The sequence below is a fragment of the Siphateles boraxobius genome, unplaced genomic scaffold, assembly GCF_051911475.1.
Source record: "Siphateles boraxobius isolate OS27281-9 unplaced genomic scaffold, OSU_SipBor_1 22, whole genome shotgun sequence".
In the NCBI taxonomy this organism is placed as follows: Eukaryota; Metazoa; Chordata; class Actinopteri; order Cypriniformes; family Leuciscidae; genus Siphateles; species Siphateles boraxobius.
The window spans coordinates 39,166,522-39,187,631 of record NW_027508833.1 but is presented as its reverse complement, the minus strand read 5'-3'; the positions used below and the strand labels follow the sequence as shown (position 1 = coordinate 39,187,631).

The window sequence follows — 21,110 nt, the reverse complement described above, 5'->3', positions numbered from 1 at the left end:
TGATGAAAGGATGAGAACGGGGACAGGAAGGAAGGGAAAGGTAACGGAAGGGGAAGAGGAAGGGAAGAGGAAGGGATGAAAAAGGGAAAGAGAATAAATACGAGGAATGGAAAGGAAAGGAAAGAGGAATGGAAAGAGGAAAGGATGGGAAAGATGAAAGGAAAGAAAAGAGCAAAGGAGAGGAAAGAGGAAAGGAAAGAGGAAAGGAAAGAGGAAAGGAAAGAGGAAAGGAAAGGAAAGAGGAAAGGAAAGAAGAAAGGAAAGGGAAGCGAATAGAAAAAAGTTAAGAGAGCATGAGGAAGGGAAAGGATCCGGAAATGGAAAAGATAAGAGTGAAAAAGAGAGGAGGGAGGAAGGAAAGGAAAGGGAAAGAGGATGGAGAAGGAACAGAAAAGCGAGAAAGGGAAAGGGATTAAAAGAAGAAGGGAAATTAAAAGGGGAGGGAAAATGAATGGTTAAGGGAACATGGAAGATAATGAGAAGAGAAAGGAATGATGAATAGATGAGAACGGGAACAGGAAAGAAGGGAAAGGTACCGGAAGGGGAAGAGGAAGGAATGGGAAGGGAACAGGAAAGGGAAGAGGAAGGGATGAAAAAAGGGAAAGAGGATGAATACGAGGAATGAAAATGAAAGAGGAAATTATGGGAAATGTGAAGGAACAAAAAGGGAAAAAAGGAATGAGGATGGGAATGGGAATGGGAGAGGAAAGGATTTAAAAGGAAACAAAGATTAACGATAAAAGGAAAGGGAAGAGAAAGGGGAAGAGATGAGCAAAGAAGGAAATAACTATCCTGTGTATTAATGAAATCAGCACTGCCAAAGAATTTAGAAGTATGACTTAATGATGGTGACTAGTCTAATAAACTGCTGGCACAGATGAAACAGTGGCAATCACAAAAGAGATCGAACACAACTTCGAAATGGGACAAAGACTAAACTGTGCATCCCGTGACTGGAATACAGAGAGAGGAAGATATGGTGGAGGATTAGACAAGCTCAAAGAAACTGAACAGAAAGAAAATCAGCAGGCAAATACTACGCTGTGAAGTTTAAGGCACTAAATCAATGCGAGCGGTTTATTATCCATTCATAGAACAGGAAAAACCAGCTAGAGAGGGGGCTAACAGTGTGGGGACAAATAGGCCTGCACAGAACAGACATGTGAGGAACAATCCTCAGGAAAAGGAGACAAAAACTTTAGCATATCTAACCCAATTATATTTGCTATCTCCTCTGGGACAAATCTGAATAGATCAGGGCCAGCGCTGTGGTGGGGCATCCGAGGGCATAACAAGCACTTAGATCACTTGATTTCAAAAACAACACATTTCAGCGTTAGATCGTCTCTTATTTAACAAACAAACGAAATGAATGCTCTGCTAGTTAACTGGAGATGTTTTATTTATTTGTATTAGCTACATCCGTGCCGCGAGATGTTTCAAAGTGGTGGGGACAATATCGACCCTGGCAAAAAGTGGTGGGGAAAATCGCAAATAATATTTAATAATAATAATAATAATAATAATAATAATAAAAAAGGTGTTTCATTTTTTATAGCATTTCTGCTGTGTTGGACTATGATGTCGCCACTGCGTCAAAATATTTCTCAAATGGCAGTGCCTCCCCGCCGATGACCCAATGCCCACCTGCCGATCACACAATGCCCACCTGCCGATGACACAATGCCCACCCGCCGATGACCCAATGCCCACCCGCCGATGACCCAATGCCCCTCCAGTAGATCTGCTCTGGATGCTGACTCTGGAATAGATGCTTGATTTTGCAGCATAATAAGCATGTGTTCGTTTTACACTGGAACAGCAGAGGCATGCCCAGACATGGTGATATGGATATGATTTCCTGAACTGGTCTCAAAATGTCACTGTTGAAGTTGAAGCAGTTTACCTGAACAGCACAGCCCAGTATTAGCAACAGCAGTCTCTTCATCTCCTCCATGCTTTTAGCTGAGGAAAAAACAAATATTGAGAATAACGGTACTATAAACATAAGAAATTAATGCATCAACTCTTTTACAATCACACAAACCCTTTGAGATCAAGTTTTTTAATACAGTTTTTCTAAGCTTGTTTCTGTGTGTTGGTGATTTTGTTTGTCTGGCAGTCTTAAGACTAATAAATACTCTGGAGAGAATGGAGTGGGTGTGGGGGTGCTGTCACCGTGGCGACCATTTGTTGCTAAACGCCACCCCACCCCACATCGTACCCCCCTTTACACACACAGCAGAGGAGGAGCTCTTTACCAGCCGTGGGGGAAATGACTCTATTGTCCACTACAAGTGAAGCTTACTAAAAAAACACAAACATCAGAGTGTTGCACATGTAACAAGATAAGAAACAAATCGACCAGCACATAAAAACCCTTAAACATAAGGCCTTCTGTGAAATTACTGTGCCCTGAATTACACATATGATGTTTGTCAATTTAAAAGATAATTATGAAAGTCAAGAAAGTCACAGTTTGTCATAAAACAGAAGAGTAACATTTAGTTTTATGTGAAAATCGCTCCATGAACTACATCTCTCGTCTCGCACTATGTACGTCACCGAGCTCGTGTGTGTGCAGTCTGGTACAAAACACACAGGCATGACGGCATAACGTTACGATTATAACGTTAGACTGTAGAAGAAATGACAGATGTTAGCTTCAGTAAAGTTAGCTTTATTCAAGAGAGAAAAGGTATGACGTCACATGCGCGCCATGGTGGACCACGGGACCTTATTTCAGAAAAACATTGTATGGTAGTCAATGGCGAGAGACAACAAATATTTGGATCATGTGCCCTGAATTACACATATGATGTTTTTCAATTTAAAAGATACATTTTAAAGTCAAGAAAGTCGCAGTTTGATGTAAAACTGTTGAGGTATAAGACTGAAAATACGTAATTACAAAGACTACAAACCCAAAAGGCGCGCATGTGACGTCATACTTTTTCTCTCAATGAATGAAGCTAACTTTACTGAAGCTAACGTCTGTCATTTCTTCTACAGTCTAACGTTATAATCGTAACGTTACGCCGTCACGCCTGTGTGTTTTGTACTAGACTGCACACACACGAGCTCGGTGACGTACATAGTGCGAGACGAGAGATGTAGTTCATGGAGCGATTTTCACATAAAACTTAATGTTACTCCTCTGTTCTATGACAAACTGTGACTTTCTTGACTTTCATAATTATCTTTTAAATTGACAAACATCATATGTGTAGTTCAGGGCACAGTTCAGACGGAATAAAAAGATAAGTTGTCTCTCGCCATTGACCAATATACATATTTTTTCCGAAATAAGGTCCCATGAGCCGGAAGCGGAGAGGAGGGACTTAGGCTCTCTATACATTCATATTAGTCATTTTCTGGGAAAACATTACTTCCTTAAATCTTTTCATGACTAGAATGACTAGAATGTGGTCCGCGGGAGCCAACTGAACAACGTGTACAGAAATAAGCTCCAATACAGCATCCAGGGAAAAAAAAAAAATCTCAGACTGTTTTGATAACCCATGACAAGTAGAAAATGACGGCATAACCATGATAAGGGATTATTTTATATGCAAAATCATTGTACAGCATCCTGTAGGTAGCAAGCATGAGCAGAGAAGGAAATTAGTCTACGCACATACGCATAAAGGTCAATCTGCAGATCAGATGCACACCTCGTTATAACAAAGGCCTGTTATATGTGTCTGTTGTCAACAGTCTACTGTAACATTACCATATGTATTGGAGTATAACAGCAGACCTGCAGAAGTGATCAGGTGTCATGGTGCAAACCTTACAATATTCGCAGAAGTTTAGTTGGTTTTATGTAGTGATATTTGAACATTATTAGCTAATAAACAATTTACCAGCTAATAATCTTTTGTCAGTCAAATACTGCCTTGCTTTAGTAGGAAATACTTTGCAAGTTGACATCATTATAACTAAAGGTTTGCTTTGTTACAGGGAGCAAGAATTACGCGATGGAAAATCGGTGAGTTTGTAGTCAACATTTCCAACTGGATGACCACGAACACAGTGTTTTAGGCCGAACGAAGGGGGAAAAGTGAAAGAAACGGCCATTCTGGCCATCTTGCGCCAGCGCAAACCCTCTTTTGGTGTTAAAAAACAACTGTCAGGATATACCAAAGACACGCAGTGACAAATTAGCGCTGAAAAGGCGTGGACAGGGTTATTTTGGCGGCTGACCTTATTGTATATGCATTTTTGCATATGCAATAATGCATTGTTAGTTTTCCCAAAGCATTTTCCCGAAACAAAATGCTGTTGCGTACAGGTAAGAAAGCGGTTGCCATATTGTTCTAGGGATACAAAAGGGATACAAAAATGCAGAAGTATAATCTATAGTTTTACAAAAGTCCTGGAGCTTTTGCTGAGGAATAAACGTGCATACACTACCGACACTACTGAAAAATCTGCAAAGTTACTTTAATTGAGGCATTTTTTTTTACTCTATACCATTCGCTAACAGTTAATTTTATATCTATACTATTTTTACATATTTTATTACACAGCTCTCTTGATTCAATTGCAAGCATTGCAGCATTGTTCAGTCAAATATTTTAGTTTAATGACAGATTAAAGCTTTATAATTGGCTATAGTCCCAGACTCTAGCAGCTCTACTGGCAACAGCCAGATCCCCAGTCAGCACTTAGGGCTGGGCTTGATCCCAACAAGTTTCCTCTGGCCTTTCTCCTTTCCTCCTGCCATTACAAGGTCCCCAACATGAGTTTCCTTCCCCAGAGAGCCAGAACCTTGTCCGCACACATCCCATATCAGAAGGTGAAAGGGTGTTTATGAAGGCTGAGGTGATAAATGAGGAGGTTTGTTCAGGGTGTACTGTACGTTTTGTTTTGGGGCATGATGGAAAGTGGTAGTAGGTGATTTATAGTGACGATATAGCAACTGATCCAGATAAAAGTAAGAAAATAAAAGTATGCTGATTCTACCAAACGTGTGCTATATTGTCATAAATGTGCATAAAAAGACATTAGCAATGAATTGCAGATAACTTTTTCTGTTAATATAAGCATTCTCTTTAAAAAAAAAGAATGCCTAATTTTGCGTTTTAAATTTCATCTTGCAAGTGTTGCAGAAAACAAAATATATGATAATAGAATTGTTGCACTATTTTCCCTTGAAATTCTGTCCACAGATTATGCATCAGCCCTGGCTGTTACCATCATATCATGTTTCACAGACAGAGCTTCGATTAAGCCAGAATTAGGCCTTAGTTCAATTTATGCATTTGAGTAACTTTTATAAACATGCATTAGAAAAAAAAACATTACTGGTGTACATCTAGAGACAAAACAATGACATATTTTAAGATTAAAGTAACATATTAAGCAGAGAGTTTAAGTTGTCCTTGTGTTTTATGTCAACCCATCATGATTTTGTATAGTAAACAATTAAAAAGTAGATATTGGAAAAAAGATCAACATTAAATTCTCTTTCTAAAAGACACCTTAGGTAACACTTTAATTTAAGGTAGTTACACGTTACTACATGTACTTACTATAATAATAGCAACAGTAAATTACGCATAATTACAAGTAACTAATCCTAAACCAAACAATAACCATAACTTTAGAGCAACTGCATGTATTTAATTAATATTACTCAGTCAGTACTTATCTGAGTAAGTACAATGTAACTACGTCACCTTAAAATAAAGTGACCTTAACCACACCTTATTGTTTTACAACCTTGATAATCATTTAAAATTAAATAATAAAACCATAATCTTGGCACCATCAAACCACTTAGCTTTCTGAAGATATAAATACATGTATTACACACATATTCAAATGTGTGTAAATGTGTATAAAAAAGCTTAATTTATCTTAAGAACAATGCAGTTTAATAACACATTATAGAACGTTTTAAAATGTTAATTTAAAAATGTACTTAAACCAGAAAGACGCCCATTTTGTACCACAATCTAGTGGCTTATTTAAAATGATATGAATGAGCAATACCTGATAATGGGTCCTTGGCGATGGCCAGAACATTGGGCAGGTTCATGACGATGAGCTGCTGAAGACTCTCCTGAGAGAAAAAAGAAAACATGCCTATTGTAAACGGGTAGACATGGAAACATTCAGTGCACTGTGATGGGACCTTAAACATTTCATCTATGTAAAAGGACAACAGTAAAGGGTCAAAATAGGCATTAATCAAGATGGCAGCCAGATTGAGAGACGGACGGGTGTCAATATTTGGGGCGAGTACCTAAAACAGGGTCAGTGGTTACGTGGGAACAGGAAACTCCTACTTACAAACAGACAGGCAGGATATCAAAATGGAAATGGGAAGCATTAGCAGCCCCAGACGAGGCATGTCTTGGGTGGAGAACATCAAATTCCAGCATACAGCCAAAATATGAGCGAAGCAATATTTATTAAAAAAATGTTTAAAAAAAGGACGACAAAGGGAACAAGATTTAACGGCATAAATATGCAGGAGTACACGTGTGCCCATGTAATAATGGACTTGCCTTCAGGCACAATGGCCCCCAGGGCAACAAAGCTCAACAAAGCACACAAAGAACAAGACCAAACCCTTCATTACGAAACACACTTAGATAAGAGCACTGACATCAGTGACAGAATTACATTCCAGATTTATTGTTTCTGTGCAACCGTCAATAAATTATATTCGAGAATCATTTCTGAAAGCTGAACCATTCTTTATCACAGATCTTGTGGGGTTTATTAATTTTATATATAAATGTGTGTGTGTGTGTGTGTGCGTGTGTGTGTGTGTGTACGCGTGCGCATGTATGTGTATATTTATATAATATATAAAACGATATATAATACATTATAAATTATATATAAAATATGTTTTATGTGAAAATATAAATATGTATATGTATATATATATATATATATATATATATATATATATATGTGTGTGTGTATATTTATATTTTCACATAAAACATATTTTGTATATAATGTATTATATATCGTTTTTCAGTTCCATTCTGTTGTGCTTTGTTTTACCATTTTTGAATGGAAGAACATCACGTGAACCAGCCTGATTATACAGGACATCCTTACGACCAATTAGACGTACAGGCAACCCACTGACTAGTCAGTTTTCAAAATATGTGGTTCAGTACATTCCTACTTTCAACAAACTGAAGTCATGTTGTAGGCAGAAGGATCTCTCACCCGAGTGCATGGCTACACAGTAGGGCTACACGATATTGAAGAAAAGTGCGATATGCGATAACTCATTAAATAATGCGATATTCGATATGTGATACGACAACGCTTAAAGTGTGTAAAATAAACTTAAATTATCTTTAAAATAGTTAAATTATATAACTTTCACATTCTTTTTTGACAAGAAAACATCCCTGCAACTTCTTAAAGTGAAAATCAGTGTTTTACAGTAGCATAAGAAGTGTTATCTTAACATCATTGTAAACCACTGGGTTTAGGGTTTCAGGTTATCCTACATTAGGTTTATTTAACAACAGAAACGGAATAATCAAATGTAAAAATAAAGCAATGCTTAGTTTTCACTGTATGAATGAAATATATACTGATTCTTATCAAAGCTACAAAAGTTATTCAGCCAAGAGCAGTGAGTGATTTTCTCTTTGTCTTCTGTTCATGACCCTAGTTATTGCAAGCTGTTGCGATATGCATATCGCCATATATACATTTGCGATATTTCGATAATTTCGATATATTGTGCAGCCCTACTACACAGCTAATGAGAAAGAGTGCTATCGCATTTGACATCATCGAGCCCGGACCTCCTACTGACGACTCCATCTTCAGCTCAGAGGAGTGACTCCCAGGAGAGGTCTTTGTGTGCAGAGACCAAAAGAGACACGACCCTCATCCAGTATAATAGAGCTGAGGCCGAGGACACAACACACTGCCTTTTTCAAAACATAGGCCTGCAAGAATTCCTTTCTTTACTACTATCCTTACAAACACTGAGAATACAGAAGTAATGAACTAAAGACTCTTTGTTATCTACTTTTCCGATAAATATGTGCAGCCGAAAGAGTTTCAATATATCAACACATGTGAATAGAGTAGCGATGCATGAATCGTTATGTTGGTCAGTGCAGCGAATCCATATAACCAACTTGAACCCATTGTGAAATCTGCATGAGGAAATCTTTTGCCCTTATGTGAAATTCCCTATCGCCTGGATTCCAGCTGAAATGACTTGAAATTAGAGATGCACCGATTACAATTTTCTAGGCCGATTCCGATTTCCGATTTTTCAAACCACTTTACAGCACACACACATTTATTTTCTCTCTTTTCTTTAGTAGAACATTTTTTGAACAGTAATCGCTATAAAGTAGAACTATATAAATAACTCCTGGTGTGGGAAATACACACACATCTAAAGTGCAGTGTTATGGAAGAACAACTTCCTTCTTTTCACAAAAATTTGTTCATTTCAAAATAGGGCTGCAACAACTAATCGATAAAATCGATTATAATCGATTATGAAAATCGTTGTCAACGAATGTCATTATCGATTAGTTGGTCTGCTTACGTCACGGGGAGCGTTTACTGGTACGCACACACACGCAAGGTCTCTCTCCCTCAGGCGCTCTGCCGAGCGCGCGCGCTACACGGTTTGGAGCAGTCTCTTCTGTCTCGCATGCGCGCTCTTGCTTGCGCGCTCTAGATTTCGGGAGTTTGAACTAATTCGCGGGCATCAGGGAGCCGCAATCAATATGCGGGAGACTCCCGGGACTTCCGGGATGTCTGTATTTTGTCTCGAGCATCAGGTTGCGCAATCAGTTCGCTCGCAACGTAAGTGATGGATTAAAATAGCGCTACCGCAGAAATAGGTTAAATTAAAACGGTCTTTACAAAGCGAAGCACTAAATATAAAGGCAGTTAATAACAGCAGCAGTAAAATATAGTTTTTTAGTCACTGTACTCAGTGGTTTTCAGCGAATGCTTGTGCACTAATGCATAATTTCTCCTGTCCTTTACTCAAGCCTGTTAGCTTGCTGGGTAACGTTACCTCCATTCCGTTCTCTTTTTATAGCATTTGTCTACTAAGTTTTAATTGTTTTTCAAACGCGATCTACTGCGGCTCTACATTCACACAATTGTTTTCAGTCTTTCTATATTTATTTAATCAATTTATCCTTATATTATTCTTTTATATATTATGTATAATATATATTATATTCTTTATCCTTATATTCCTTATATATAATTAATTTTAAATAAAAATTAAATGAATTATATATTTTAGATGTTTTAGTTTGTTTTTAGTTCAGATATTCACATCTGAACAACATGTCTGTGTAAATTTGTTTTAACAAAAATTGTGTTAAAACATAATATGTTGGATATCATTTTTTTAACAATAATCATGTTTGTCAACTTGCCATCAGCAATTATCATTAAAAACAATGCAAATATTGATATTAGTAACTCAATGTGTGGCTTTTGCACTTTTTAAAGTACACTTTTACACATAAATACCCTGATTTACGGTTTTATTTAGTTATAATAAAAAAAAATCTAATTTAATTTCTATCCGATTAATCGATTAATCGAAAAAATAATCGTCCGATTAATCGATTATCAAAATAATCGTTAGTTGCAGCCCTATTTCAAAAAGAAAATTAATTTTCTTTTCTGACACATCCTACTCCAGTTCTTGTTAAAACACACCAGACATGCAAATTCTGTGCATTTTGGGCACTTTTTGTGTGAAATCATATTTATTTTGTCCATCAAAAGTGTGCTTTCCCTTTAATTGAGCGCGAGCAGCAGCAAAAATAGACTCTGCGCAGAAACCCGCGCTTTCACGCGCTGCTCCTGCTCCCGGTGTGAACGCACTCAATTATTAACATGCACGGCAAAATAAAATGAGCTGCTGCTCGCGCTTGCGGTGTGAAATGTCATGCGGCGCCAGAGTGCATTTGACCGGCATAAAATCGGCATATGTCAGACTGACCGGCCGGTCATGGCCGATCACGTGACAATCGGTCAATTCCAGTCACGAGCAGATCAATTAGTGCATCTCTACTTGAAATGATTATTATAATTTGGTATTTATGTTTTTTGAAAAGTTTGACAGCCATGGTCACTAGAGGTCTGCTACCCGACCCGATATTTCATGAATTTATTTCATTGCAACTTGTTTTGCTCATGTGCTCTTGCTCACTATGTCACAATTCGGCAGACGGCAAAACACACTATGAGGGAGAACTTATTACTGTAGCAAATGATGCACTGAAAGCTGTACTGTGGAAGAATTATGAACTTGTCAGTACAACCAACAAAGAGCTCAGCAGTTACATGCAGGACTTGCAGAGATGTTTTGGCTTACGAAAGCAAGACGACAGGTAGGCTTCTCTACAGCAGAGGCCGCTGTGCCTTGATGAAACGGTGTTGATTTACATGTTACTAAAGTGACTGCTGCACACAATCCTGAAATACAGCATATTATAAAAAGTTACTTTTTGAAAGAAAGCAATTTCGGGTTCGGGCTTCAAAACATAACATTATCGGTCGGATCGGGTCAAATGATCGCACAGAAAAAACAGTCATACAGGTTTGGAACGACATTAGGGTGATAATTTTCATATTTTTTATTAACTAGGCCTACTCCTTTAATTTCAGAAATTCAGTTTAGTCCAAGTCTAATTTGCATCATTACATTGTATTTATACACATCAGACACTTTCTAAATACCATCAAAACTAATGTTTCTTTACACTATACACAAGACGAACCTTAAAAACCACTTGAGTAATCTTGTCGTTCCTGTATTTTCTGGACCACTGATGTAAGACCACTTCTGAGATACCTATGCACAATGGAACAAGCAAGGCACTCTGGGAAGAAACTTACCGGTAAGTGGTTTTGACTGACGGCCAGTCTGGTGTGTATAATTACATAAAGGTACACGTTTCAACTTGAGAGGGGAAGAAAGCTCTTTATGGTGTTTTATTCGACCATGATGGGGTGTGTACAGTTGTGTCACGTTAAGCATTTTCTCCATAAACACCTCATTCTTCAGTTGCCAGTAAAACCTGATCATTTCTAGCGCTGCTTAGATCAAGCATGCTAATTACTAGATTTGGTTCATATGCAAGACGAGGAGGCTTTCATGCCAGCGTCAGTATCTCGTTTCAACAAACAGCAGAGGATGGAAAAAATGATAAAGGTTCAGTTAACATTCCTTCCTTAAGGTGCCTACACCATTTCAGATACATTACGATAGAAATTACTGCAAATAAACAACACATCAGAGAAAAACTCTAAGTGTAATGTCACCACAAAGATTACCTTCAATCATAGCAGATAATAATAATAATAATACGATACAGGACCTGCAATTGCATCATTACTGAAAATTACCTGCCTGAAGTAAATTATTCATGGACATGCATCCATATCACAATGCCGGCGAGGTGTTGGTTGAAAGACTAACCTCCTATTTTCTAGCCAAAGCCCTTTGAAAACAAAATGACCATTAAAGAAGACAAATATTCTATAAAATGGAGGAAAAACAAAGCGAAAAGAAAGGCGAAAGATTTCACACTGATGATATATGGGAGTGTTGGTTTTGCTGGCCTCCTAAACTTCACCCAACATTCAAACGGCATTTTCCACTGTAAAATCAGGACAACAAAGATAACCTCCACACCTTCATACTTTGTTACCCCACTGGAAACTAAAAATCCACTAAAAATGTCATGATGCAACTGGTCGGGATAGTTGGAAAGTTTCATAGAAACTTTCCTGAGCTCATTTCCTCTGTTGCCGTGCGGAACAATGCCTGAATGGTAAAGTATGACCTTTGACCCTGGGGTTGTCCACCCCCTGCTGGCTTCAGCATTACGAGCCAGTGCGACACATGGTCCTTATCTATATATTGGGAGTGGACGTTGGCATTCAGATTGGTTTTGACACAAATCATCTAAACTAATCTTAAAATATATTAATATAGAAAACATTTAATATTTTTCAATATTACTGTTTTTACTGTATTTTTTATCAAATAAATGGAGCCTTAGTAAGAATAAGACATTATATAAACTTTCCAACCCTAAACTTTTAAATGGTAGTGTACATTTTTTGGTAATTTAAAAATATTTGAAGTTTAGTGTTCTTATTAAATGGACTTTAATCCAGGAGGAAGAATAGGAGAAATCTGGGATTGTATTGACAAAAAAAGAGAGAAAAATATAAAGGTAGCCTAGCGCTCTTCATCTGAGATGAAAGGATGCATGGAGAAACGGGCTGTGGGGGGAATGGGAGCCGTCTTCAGTAGTAATAAATCAATAACACAGCAGTGATGGACCTCTTGGATCAACACACGAATCCCATTTCTCCCACTGATTTCTGTGGGAACATCAGCAGCTTCTCTTCTGCCCAGTGAGACAAATGGTCACAGAAAAGATATCACCGTATTAAACGATCCAGGGTCACCGGGTATGTACTTGCTCCCTGTGAGGATGTTATTTTGGATTCCAAATTCAAGTAAATATTTGGATTCGATGGGTAGAAAGTCAAAGCAAAACGACCATTCGTGTTTATCACAATACAAACACGGCTAGAATTGGCCAGGCTCATTGAAGTGAATAGAAGTGAGAAAGAGGAGTATTCAGTGCCATTGTGTTCCACTCTAAAACTGCAGTCATCACAGATACAGGAATGAGGAAACGCAAAAATACTTCACACAAGAAACCGGAGAATCTTAGAGACGGTACAGCTACTGCACAATAAAACAAATTCATACATAAGCCTTATTTCACTTAACTATGGTTGCAAATCTGTTTATTTTATTAATTCATTCTGTAAATCTGAACAGAGCCCCAAGATGGGTTCTTTGGAAGGGGTGTAATATGTTTTTAAATGGTTTACATTCTGATTTTTTTTTTTTTTTTTTTTACATTTGAATTATGTGCATGTTTATAATTATCATGTTTATACTACACAATAATATTGTAAATAATCTGTTGGATTTTTCTGATAATTTTTTTAAATTACATAGAAATAATATCATTACTGTAAATCCTTTTGGCCACGACAACGTAGTGAAAATCTGACAGTGACATCCCTACTGCAAACACACATGTACGTTTACCAAAAGCTGCTTATTTCTCAAACAGCAGAACATAGGCCTACACACACACACACACACACAAAAAACGAGCACCTAAAATGTACAAAATGCAAAGTTAATCTGAAAAGCTTAATTAAACTCATTAAAACTTACAAATTAATTTTAGTAAATTAATCATCATTGTTTTAAATAAAGTGTATTGGGAGTTTTTAAATGTCAGCTATCTGAATATTTTATGGCCTCAAAATGACTTAGTCTTTAAAGTCTGCATAGATGTGTTATGGTTTTGTATTAATTAATAGTTTTGAGAAATGTGTTTTCAGTAAATGCATCTTTGCAACTAGGAGAATCTGTGAGTTTAATTTATTTTACATTGGAGAAGAGTGAAGCAAATGTGCCCATTTTCATGATTGACACGTATGCTGGTGGCAAAAAATGGGCTGATCAATGGTCATCCTCTCCTCTGTTACAGTGACCCATATTGCAGGTTTGCCTAAGGGTTCTTCACTGAAAATACAATGGAGAAACCCACAAATGATCAATATTATCTAATTCACCAGACAAGATCGTGCCACATGTTCAGCCTGAGCTGTGGTTATGATTTAGACTTTGGCTTGATTTAGATTGCTCATATAAAGTGTCTATGTATGCCCTTTTGTGTTATCGAACGTGAAGGTCAATTTTACCAAATTTGTGGCCCCATTGCTGTCTATACTCAGTGACCCAGTGTTCTACATTCACTCTCCTGTGGAGTAAACCACAAGCTGACTACCCACATGGTAGATAGATTAAAAATAAGCCCAATCCACAGAGTTCCTGTCCAAACATGGCAGGCAAAATTACAGCCTAAACAGTTCTTTATATTGTACGAATGGCATGTTTTCAAAAACTCCAAATATACCGCATGTAGTCATTATTTTGCTGTTTAAGTGTATTGATGTAAGAGAAAGGGATACACAATACAGTATGGTACAGGTTATCAGCTGATATTAGAGTGTAACGGATTATCGCAAAAGAAAAGGACTTTTTATTCATCGGTTGTTTATTTTATTGATTTTGAGATGAGAGATGTGGGTGTTGCACTCAAAAGCGAATGCAGTCAATTGTGGAGATGCAGGGTTTAAGTGGACTAAATGTTTAAAGAAATCTGGCAAACGTCACCAGAGAGAAGTCTCTCATTATCAATGGAAGAACGAGCTATGACATTATTATTATATATTACAAGGTCAAAAAATACAAATAAATGAAACATACATGGATGGGTCATATTTTCAATATGTTGTGTAACTCTCTGAAGAATTCTGTGGTCCTTCGTGTTCAGAACTGAACCTTTTTTTTTTTTTTACACCCAATATAGCAGTTGTCATTCACATATATTCTGTTTTGTGATGTGTAATTTGAGACCCTATTCAAGGATATATTGGCAGAATGTGGGGAGACATAAAAGATGGAAACCACATAAAGACTAAGACGTCACAGTGTCCAAACATAAGAGCATAAACATCAGCCGCTAACAAGTGAAAAAACTGTAGAGTACACAAAGGGCCCAGGTGAGCAGCACCATCACATGTGATGTGCCCACTTCCTGTTACCAAAAATCATATTGCCTTTGTGATATCTCCACAAAGCACAATAACATCAAAGCGTAGTAATGCATACATGAAGTATTTAGGTTTCAGTTGTTGAGGTAACTTTTAAAAAACAAGAAAACTCAGAATTAAAAGGTCCAACCCCAAATCCCTGAACAAAACAAAAACAAATGGCTTAGAAAGGGAAACCTAATTCCTACAGGCTCTGTATGTGCGTGGACACACCAGCTTTCACTTCTCATTGACTCCGACGGCAACAGCAGGGACAGAAAGAGAGGCATTCCAGACTCCCTGGCAACTTCAACTGACCTAGAGAGCCATACCACCTCCCTCTTTACCCCAATTCTTCATTAAATAAAATCAGCCAAGTGGAACCTCCTCCACTTCTGTCCCATTGCAGAGGTAGAGTGACCGGCACCTCGGGACCAAAAATACACCGCAGTTGAGAAGAATAAGACTTCTCGTCTTCAATCATTACCTTTTAAAGACAGCTTGATCTTTGACCAGTGGTCCACAGGGGACATGTTTGCTTCATGTGTCACATTCAGAAGCAACAGATGTCCATCAAAGACAGGAGGAAGGCTAGAGTTACTCCATATGGCAGCTACCCCGTAATAAATAGAGAAACCTTCAGTCTGGAGTTATCCGGAGCAAAAACAAGGGGCGACATTCACTGACAATAGACGCACAGAAAAACAAAACTCCCTTAAAACAATACAGGCTCAGCCATGACCTGATTTATGCAAACAGGCGTAATATAAAATGAGCTCTATTTTATTAAACAGCAATAGGATGAAGATTCATAATGTAATGTGTAATGGCAACAGTTTAAAAAAAACATAGGATACAAAACTTTGGGTTGTCTTGTTAGAATGATTAACTTTGTACTGTTGAATGAATAGCCAGAATTGCAAAAAATGAAGCCGGTAATAAAATCCAAGGTACACGTTTTATGCTGTGCAAAGCGTTGTGAGTATAAACAAGTGTACAAACACAGTTCTGATTGGCAGTGAATTGTGATTGTCACACCCTCTGCATTCAGTGTAGACATACAAATTGTTGTTGCATCGCACCTGGTCAGGCCACAGTGTCGTGCATCCTTTGGTCTTAATTTGGTTTCACTAGCAAGTGACAAAGTGAGAAAGAATTTTCTTATTGCATGATAATAACAACAAGTCATAAGTAGAAACCTCTCAGGCAGCATAATCATTACTATTTGCCTAATCACCTTGTTAGGTCTCCATTCTTTTGCACAGTGAGTGAACTTGTGATCTCACCAAACACATGAATACATACTGTGCCAAAGTCTGCAGAAGGAAATGTTACGGTCTATCTGCTTTGAAATCCATGGACAAGAAACTGTCACTTTTGTGTAGAGAAAATATTTGTATCTTATAATCGTTAACTGCTGGCAGAGATGAGAAAGAGAGAGGCAGAGAAAATCCAAGAGATGGGGAGGGTTAAAGAATAGGGGGAAAAGGCTAGCTTTAAAGCAGTCCATAGTTGCGTTTCCACTGTCACTTCCAGGGCTTGATTGGGCCTCGTCAGGGCTTCTTGGGGCCAACTGCCAGGGTTTTCTGGCCCGCCGAATACCTCGGTCCAAAGCGGGCCAGCTCGGGCTAGAGGAGTGGTTACGAACCGAGGCGGAGCTTACCTGAGTCTGGGACAAACACACAGGCCTTTTAAAGGCAGTGAAAAGAAGCATGTGCATGTACATGTCTAAGCAACATTGAGTATTAAAATAATCAGGCATTACAAGACAGCCAAAAGAAGTGTCACATCTACATCCTGAAATGAAGCAGATCATGCAGAAATGAAATGTCAGACCAAGATGAGTGTTCAAGTAGAGCTCCTCTAAGGCGGTTCAGGTACATGCAGAAGGGAAACTGAACACCTCTGGGAACAGCCATGTCATCTCCACTGTACGCGAGCAAACAGTAGAACAAAGAGCTAGCAAGCTAACCCAAAGAGACACCTCCCTTCATTTAGAGCTACAGTGAAGCAGAACCTGTAAAAACCCGCCAAGGAACGGCAATTCAACACATGATTGTCCTCGTTTACAGGGCTTGCGTGGGGGTAATTCACAAGTTCTACGAATGAGTCTTAACCACATCCTTTAAGACAGCTATTGAACTCAAACCGAATTGTGTGGCGACAGTGAAGAGGGGTTTTTACTTTTACAATAGTGCATGTGGAACTATAGCCCTATTCGCACGGGTTAAGTATTACCTGCTGACCTCTAGTCATTTGTAAAAATTGCAGAGTTTGTCTGTGATCTTAATCCCTTGCGAATCGGCCATGTCCGTAATTTGCAAAGTAAAAATTCCCCCGCAAATGACCAACCATATTTCCTGAACATCGAGGTCCTGTGATAATATCAGTCCCGTGCAAATCGGCATCTCTGTGATTTGGCTGGGTCGTTTATAATTTTTTCAAGGTTTTTGTTTCCTGTGCGCTTTTTTATCCATCTTTCACGAAGAATGGAGGCTGCGTTGGAGTGTTTTGATAGTATTTTAGGTGCTGGGTCATATCGCTATACACCATACAACTATACAATTTGCAGAAAGAGAAAAATGAAAACCATCAGAAGAGCAAAAACAAAAAGAATGGTTAGATGGAGATGGATGACATGTATATAAGCATGCGGTAAGGAACATTCTTCCGTTTATAACGACAATAAATATACAATAACGACAAGCCATTTCCAAGCCTATTGACATCATATCCGGGAGATAAGTCAGTAAATTCAAGTAAAATCACAGGCTTCACTTATCCCGTGCGAATGCGCCACACGAAATTCAGATGCGGGGGGGTAATTTCTCATTCACACGAGGTCCCCATATAATACTAATCCCATGCGAATAGGGCTTAAGCTGAAGTCAGCCAATCACAGACTGAAAGGGAATGCTAAGACTGTTCGGGCTAGCTGGGCGGGTGGTAGAAGGGCAACCCTCGAACCCAACCAATAAACAAAAACAGTTGGCACGTCATTGTCGCAGACAAACTTTCAGCCAAAGCTGTGCGACACATTTTCGAATTAACCATTTTGAGTGCAATCTAAAACAAAACAACTTCGGCTAGATGTCCTAACATAATGTTAAAGGCACACTATGCAGAAATTCTGTTTTTGTCAAACAGCGACCCCTAGAGTCGATAAATAGCCTATAGCCTAGGCCTACTGTATAATTAATTTCATTTGTGTTTTTTGAGTGTAATGTAAACATTACAAAATGCCAGATAACATCAAATAAAGTTACATGTGCGTCGCATTATTTCATAACATTGTCCGTTATGAAGTCGTTAGACATGATTATTGCAATTTATCATAATAGTTTTGAAATTACGCTCGTTTACACCATTTATAACGTGTATGGTGTCGCAGGAATCAACTTTAACAGTGAAAGCCTGAGCGAGTGGGACTCTTGTCTGGTTCCTCACGCTGTCAGATTCTTGTTTCCTTTTCCTAGACTCTTCCGACCGCACTTTCTTCGTTTTTTCCTTCGTCGAGTCTGCCATCACGTCTGAAATGCGCGCCAGTGTAGTGTCTTACATAGAGGGTGCTTCATATGTATGTGCTTATTGGTATGTGTGCAGTGCCGTAAAGCAAGAATGATCTTACATTAAAGGTACATAAAGGTGCTGAGGTCTGACTTTGTGGTGCTCTGAAATTAAGTTATTTTAATATTAATATGTGATGAAGGACTTTGAAAGAAGTTTGACAATTAGTTTACGGTTAGACTAGGCTTGCTATCGATAACGTTACACTGACACAACTTAAGTTAATGCTCTGAATTCGCAGCTAATATCAAATCCATAACTTTTTGATCAAGTTAAAATTTCCAGGTCAACCACAAATAATCCCATTACCTTTTAATATCATCCGATAACTAATTCAATGCCGATTTGTTGCTTTTCCCACTTACCACTTCAAGACCATCTGTAAAACATTGCCAGCTAAATGTGCGAGACGAGTGAGTTGCTTGAACATACACAGCAAAGATTCTAGAGCGACACGCGCATAGCGCTCTAGATTTGATATACACAGACACCATATTAGGAAAAAGGGGCGGGCTGATGCTGACCAATTTATTACACATCCAGAAGAATACATTTGAGTCGTTATAGGCTCTGGTAATTATGGAGCATAATAGGAATAAAGTTGTGACAAAAAAATTATCAGGGAGGAAAAATCTGAGGGGGCACGTGCCCTTTGAATGGGCATGACGCCACTGAAGACGACCATCATTCTACCCAAAAAAAGTCAAATAACCATTCCAATGACTCAGAAGCTGTTGAGTTAAGCTAAAAAAAAACTGCATAGTTCCCCTTTAAGTGTGTTGCGGTCCACGTAGTTCATTATGCATGGGCCCTGGGCATATCAGGGGCCCGGCAAGGCCACATATCTCATGTTCAAGCTCTGAAAGGAGTCAGCTTACAGGACCTCATGTTCACAACGACATGCTATTCAGACAATAGGCAGGGAGGAACCAACATACAACCCCTCCCCTCCCCCAGAGGTCCATTGTTCCCACTGTCTGTAGCACTGATCCCTGCAGTGGGATGCTTTCTGGTGAGCAAGCACAGAGTCATTTTAAAGCTAATGAGGGGAGAACAGAAAGTGTGGGCAGACATTGAGAGATGACACTGGGACAGTGAAATGGACTGAGGTGAGACCCCAACCCACAGTCCCAATGGATTACTATACATTCCCAATTCCTTGATGAAACTGGGGCAAATCTGGTCGGTGTAGATTAAATCAGCCAATGTGAGGGTTTAGGCTTAAACCTAAATCTAGGCTAAGCTGGGAGATGGCATTATTTTGGCATTAGATATTGAAGGTGTGTAATCTTTCATAACCTGCCGTGAGAGACATTTGCTTTATGTGCAAATATTTATAGAGTTCAGGTCACAAGTCCTTAGAAACCATGCAGTTCCCATCAATTATCTGCGGGATCTAAACTTGAGATGTTGTTTTTGATCTACCCAGGCTGCAGTAGTACATACGGCAGAAATAGTGATCACAAATCCATATGTTTGTCCAAAGAAAACCAATTAACACCACCTTTAATCATTCCCACAAACCCGGTTCAAAATACAGTTTCTCAAGTAAATGTGAGTGAGTACACAAGTACGACCATATTAGCCCGGTTCTGTCAACACTGCATTGGCTCCCTATTAAACATCGTATAAATTTTAAAATATTGCTGATAACTTACAAAGCACTAAATGGTTTAGCTCCCCAGTACTTGAGCGAGCTCTTAACCCATTATAGTCCTTCACGTCTATTGCGATCTCAAAGTTCTGGCCAGTTGATAATACCTAGAATATCTAAATCGACTACTGGCGGTAGATCCATTTCCTATTTAGCACCAAAATTTTGAAACAATCTTCCTAACATTGTCCGGGAAGCAGACACAGTCTGTCAGTTCATAGCTAGACTAAAAACACATCTCTTTGACCTAGCATTCACATAACACTCTATAGACTTCTATAATTCAATATTAGGCTGCTTAGTTTAGATCAGCCGGAACTGGGAACACCTCCCTTAAATCCTGATGTACTCGTTACATCATAAGATGAATGGCATCTACGCTAATTTTAGTGTCTTTGTTTATCCCGAGGTTTTCCCGCAGCCTGCCGGATCCAGGCCGTTTCCAGATCTGACGAAGGACTTTAGCCTGGACCCGATGACAATGCAGTGCTGAAGTGCCAACTAGCCTCTCCCTATGGAGGATCCCTATACCAGTCTACAGATAAAGCGTTGTGGATTTTTTTTTTTTGGTTCGCGTACCTACCCGAAGTGATAAGATAAAATAAAATTCTGCATCACAATTTATAGACAAGAAGTTTGTTTAGGCATGGTTTGTAACTGCGCACATATATTCAAACGCACATAACTATAGAATCAATTCTTAATGCGCATGTGAACGCCATCAGCGTCTATCACAGGTTCGCGTTTAAAGTCTGTTAGAGAGAACGGTGTCGTCTTAGCGGCCCCTAATTTAATAACAAACTATCATTTAGACGGAAGTGAATCAATCAAAACTAACTTTAGCTGGAAAAACATTTTTCAAGAACCACTATAAAACTAAACCAATCTCTGTTACCTTAAATTATAGGTTTATCTCTGTAAAGCTGCTTTGAAACAATCTACATTGTTAAAAGCGCTATATAAATGAGGATGACTTGACTTGACACCAGCTTGTGCAAAACTTAGCATCACAATGCCCAGATGTTGTGGGTAGTAGTTGCCAGAATGGTATTGGTACCAGAGCCAGTTCCTGGTTAGGGTTCGTGGAAGTGAACCCTGACTTGAGAACCAAACGGTAATGTAACAGATTAATTACTTTGTACTTCATGTAGCTACATAAATAGTCTAGAAGATATTTTTAATCTGAACAAATTTGAATAAAACA

At 38.5% G+C, this 21,110-nt stretch overlaps 1 protein-coding gene across 1 annotated transcript in view; it reads right to left on the bottom strand.

The window, feature by feature from the left end:
• ccdc88c (coiled-coil domain containing 88C) overlaps positions 1-21,110 on the bottom strand; it is a 74,726-nt gene that overhangs the window by 40,435 nt on the left and 13,181 nt on the right. The window contains exons 4-5 of the mRNA XM_077240126.1: positions 6,001-6,070; positions 1,907-1,965 (exon numbers count right to left, since the gene is read on the bottom strand). Coding sequence (XP_077096241.1) covers positions 1,907-1,965; positions 6,001-6,070 — 129 coding nt within the window. The remainder of the gene's footprint in view (positions 1-1,906; positions 1,966-6,000; positions 6,071-21,110) is intronic.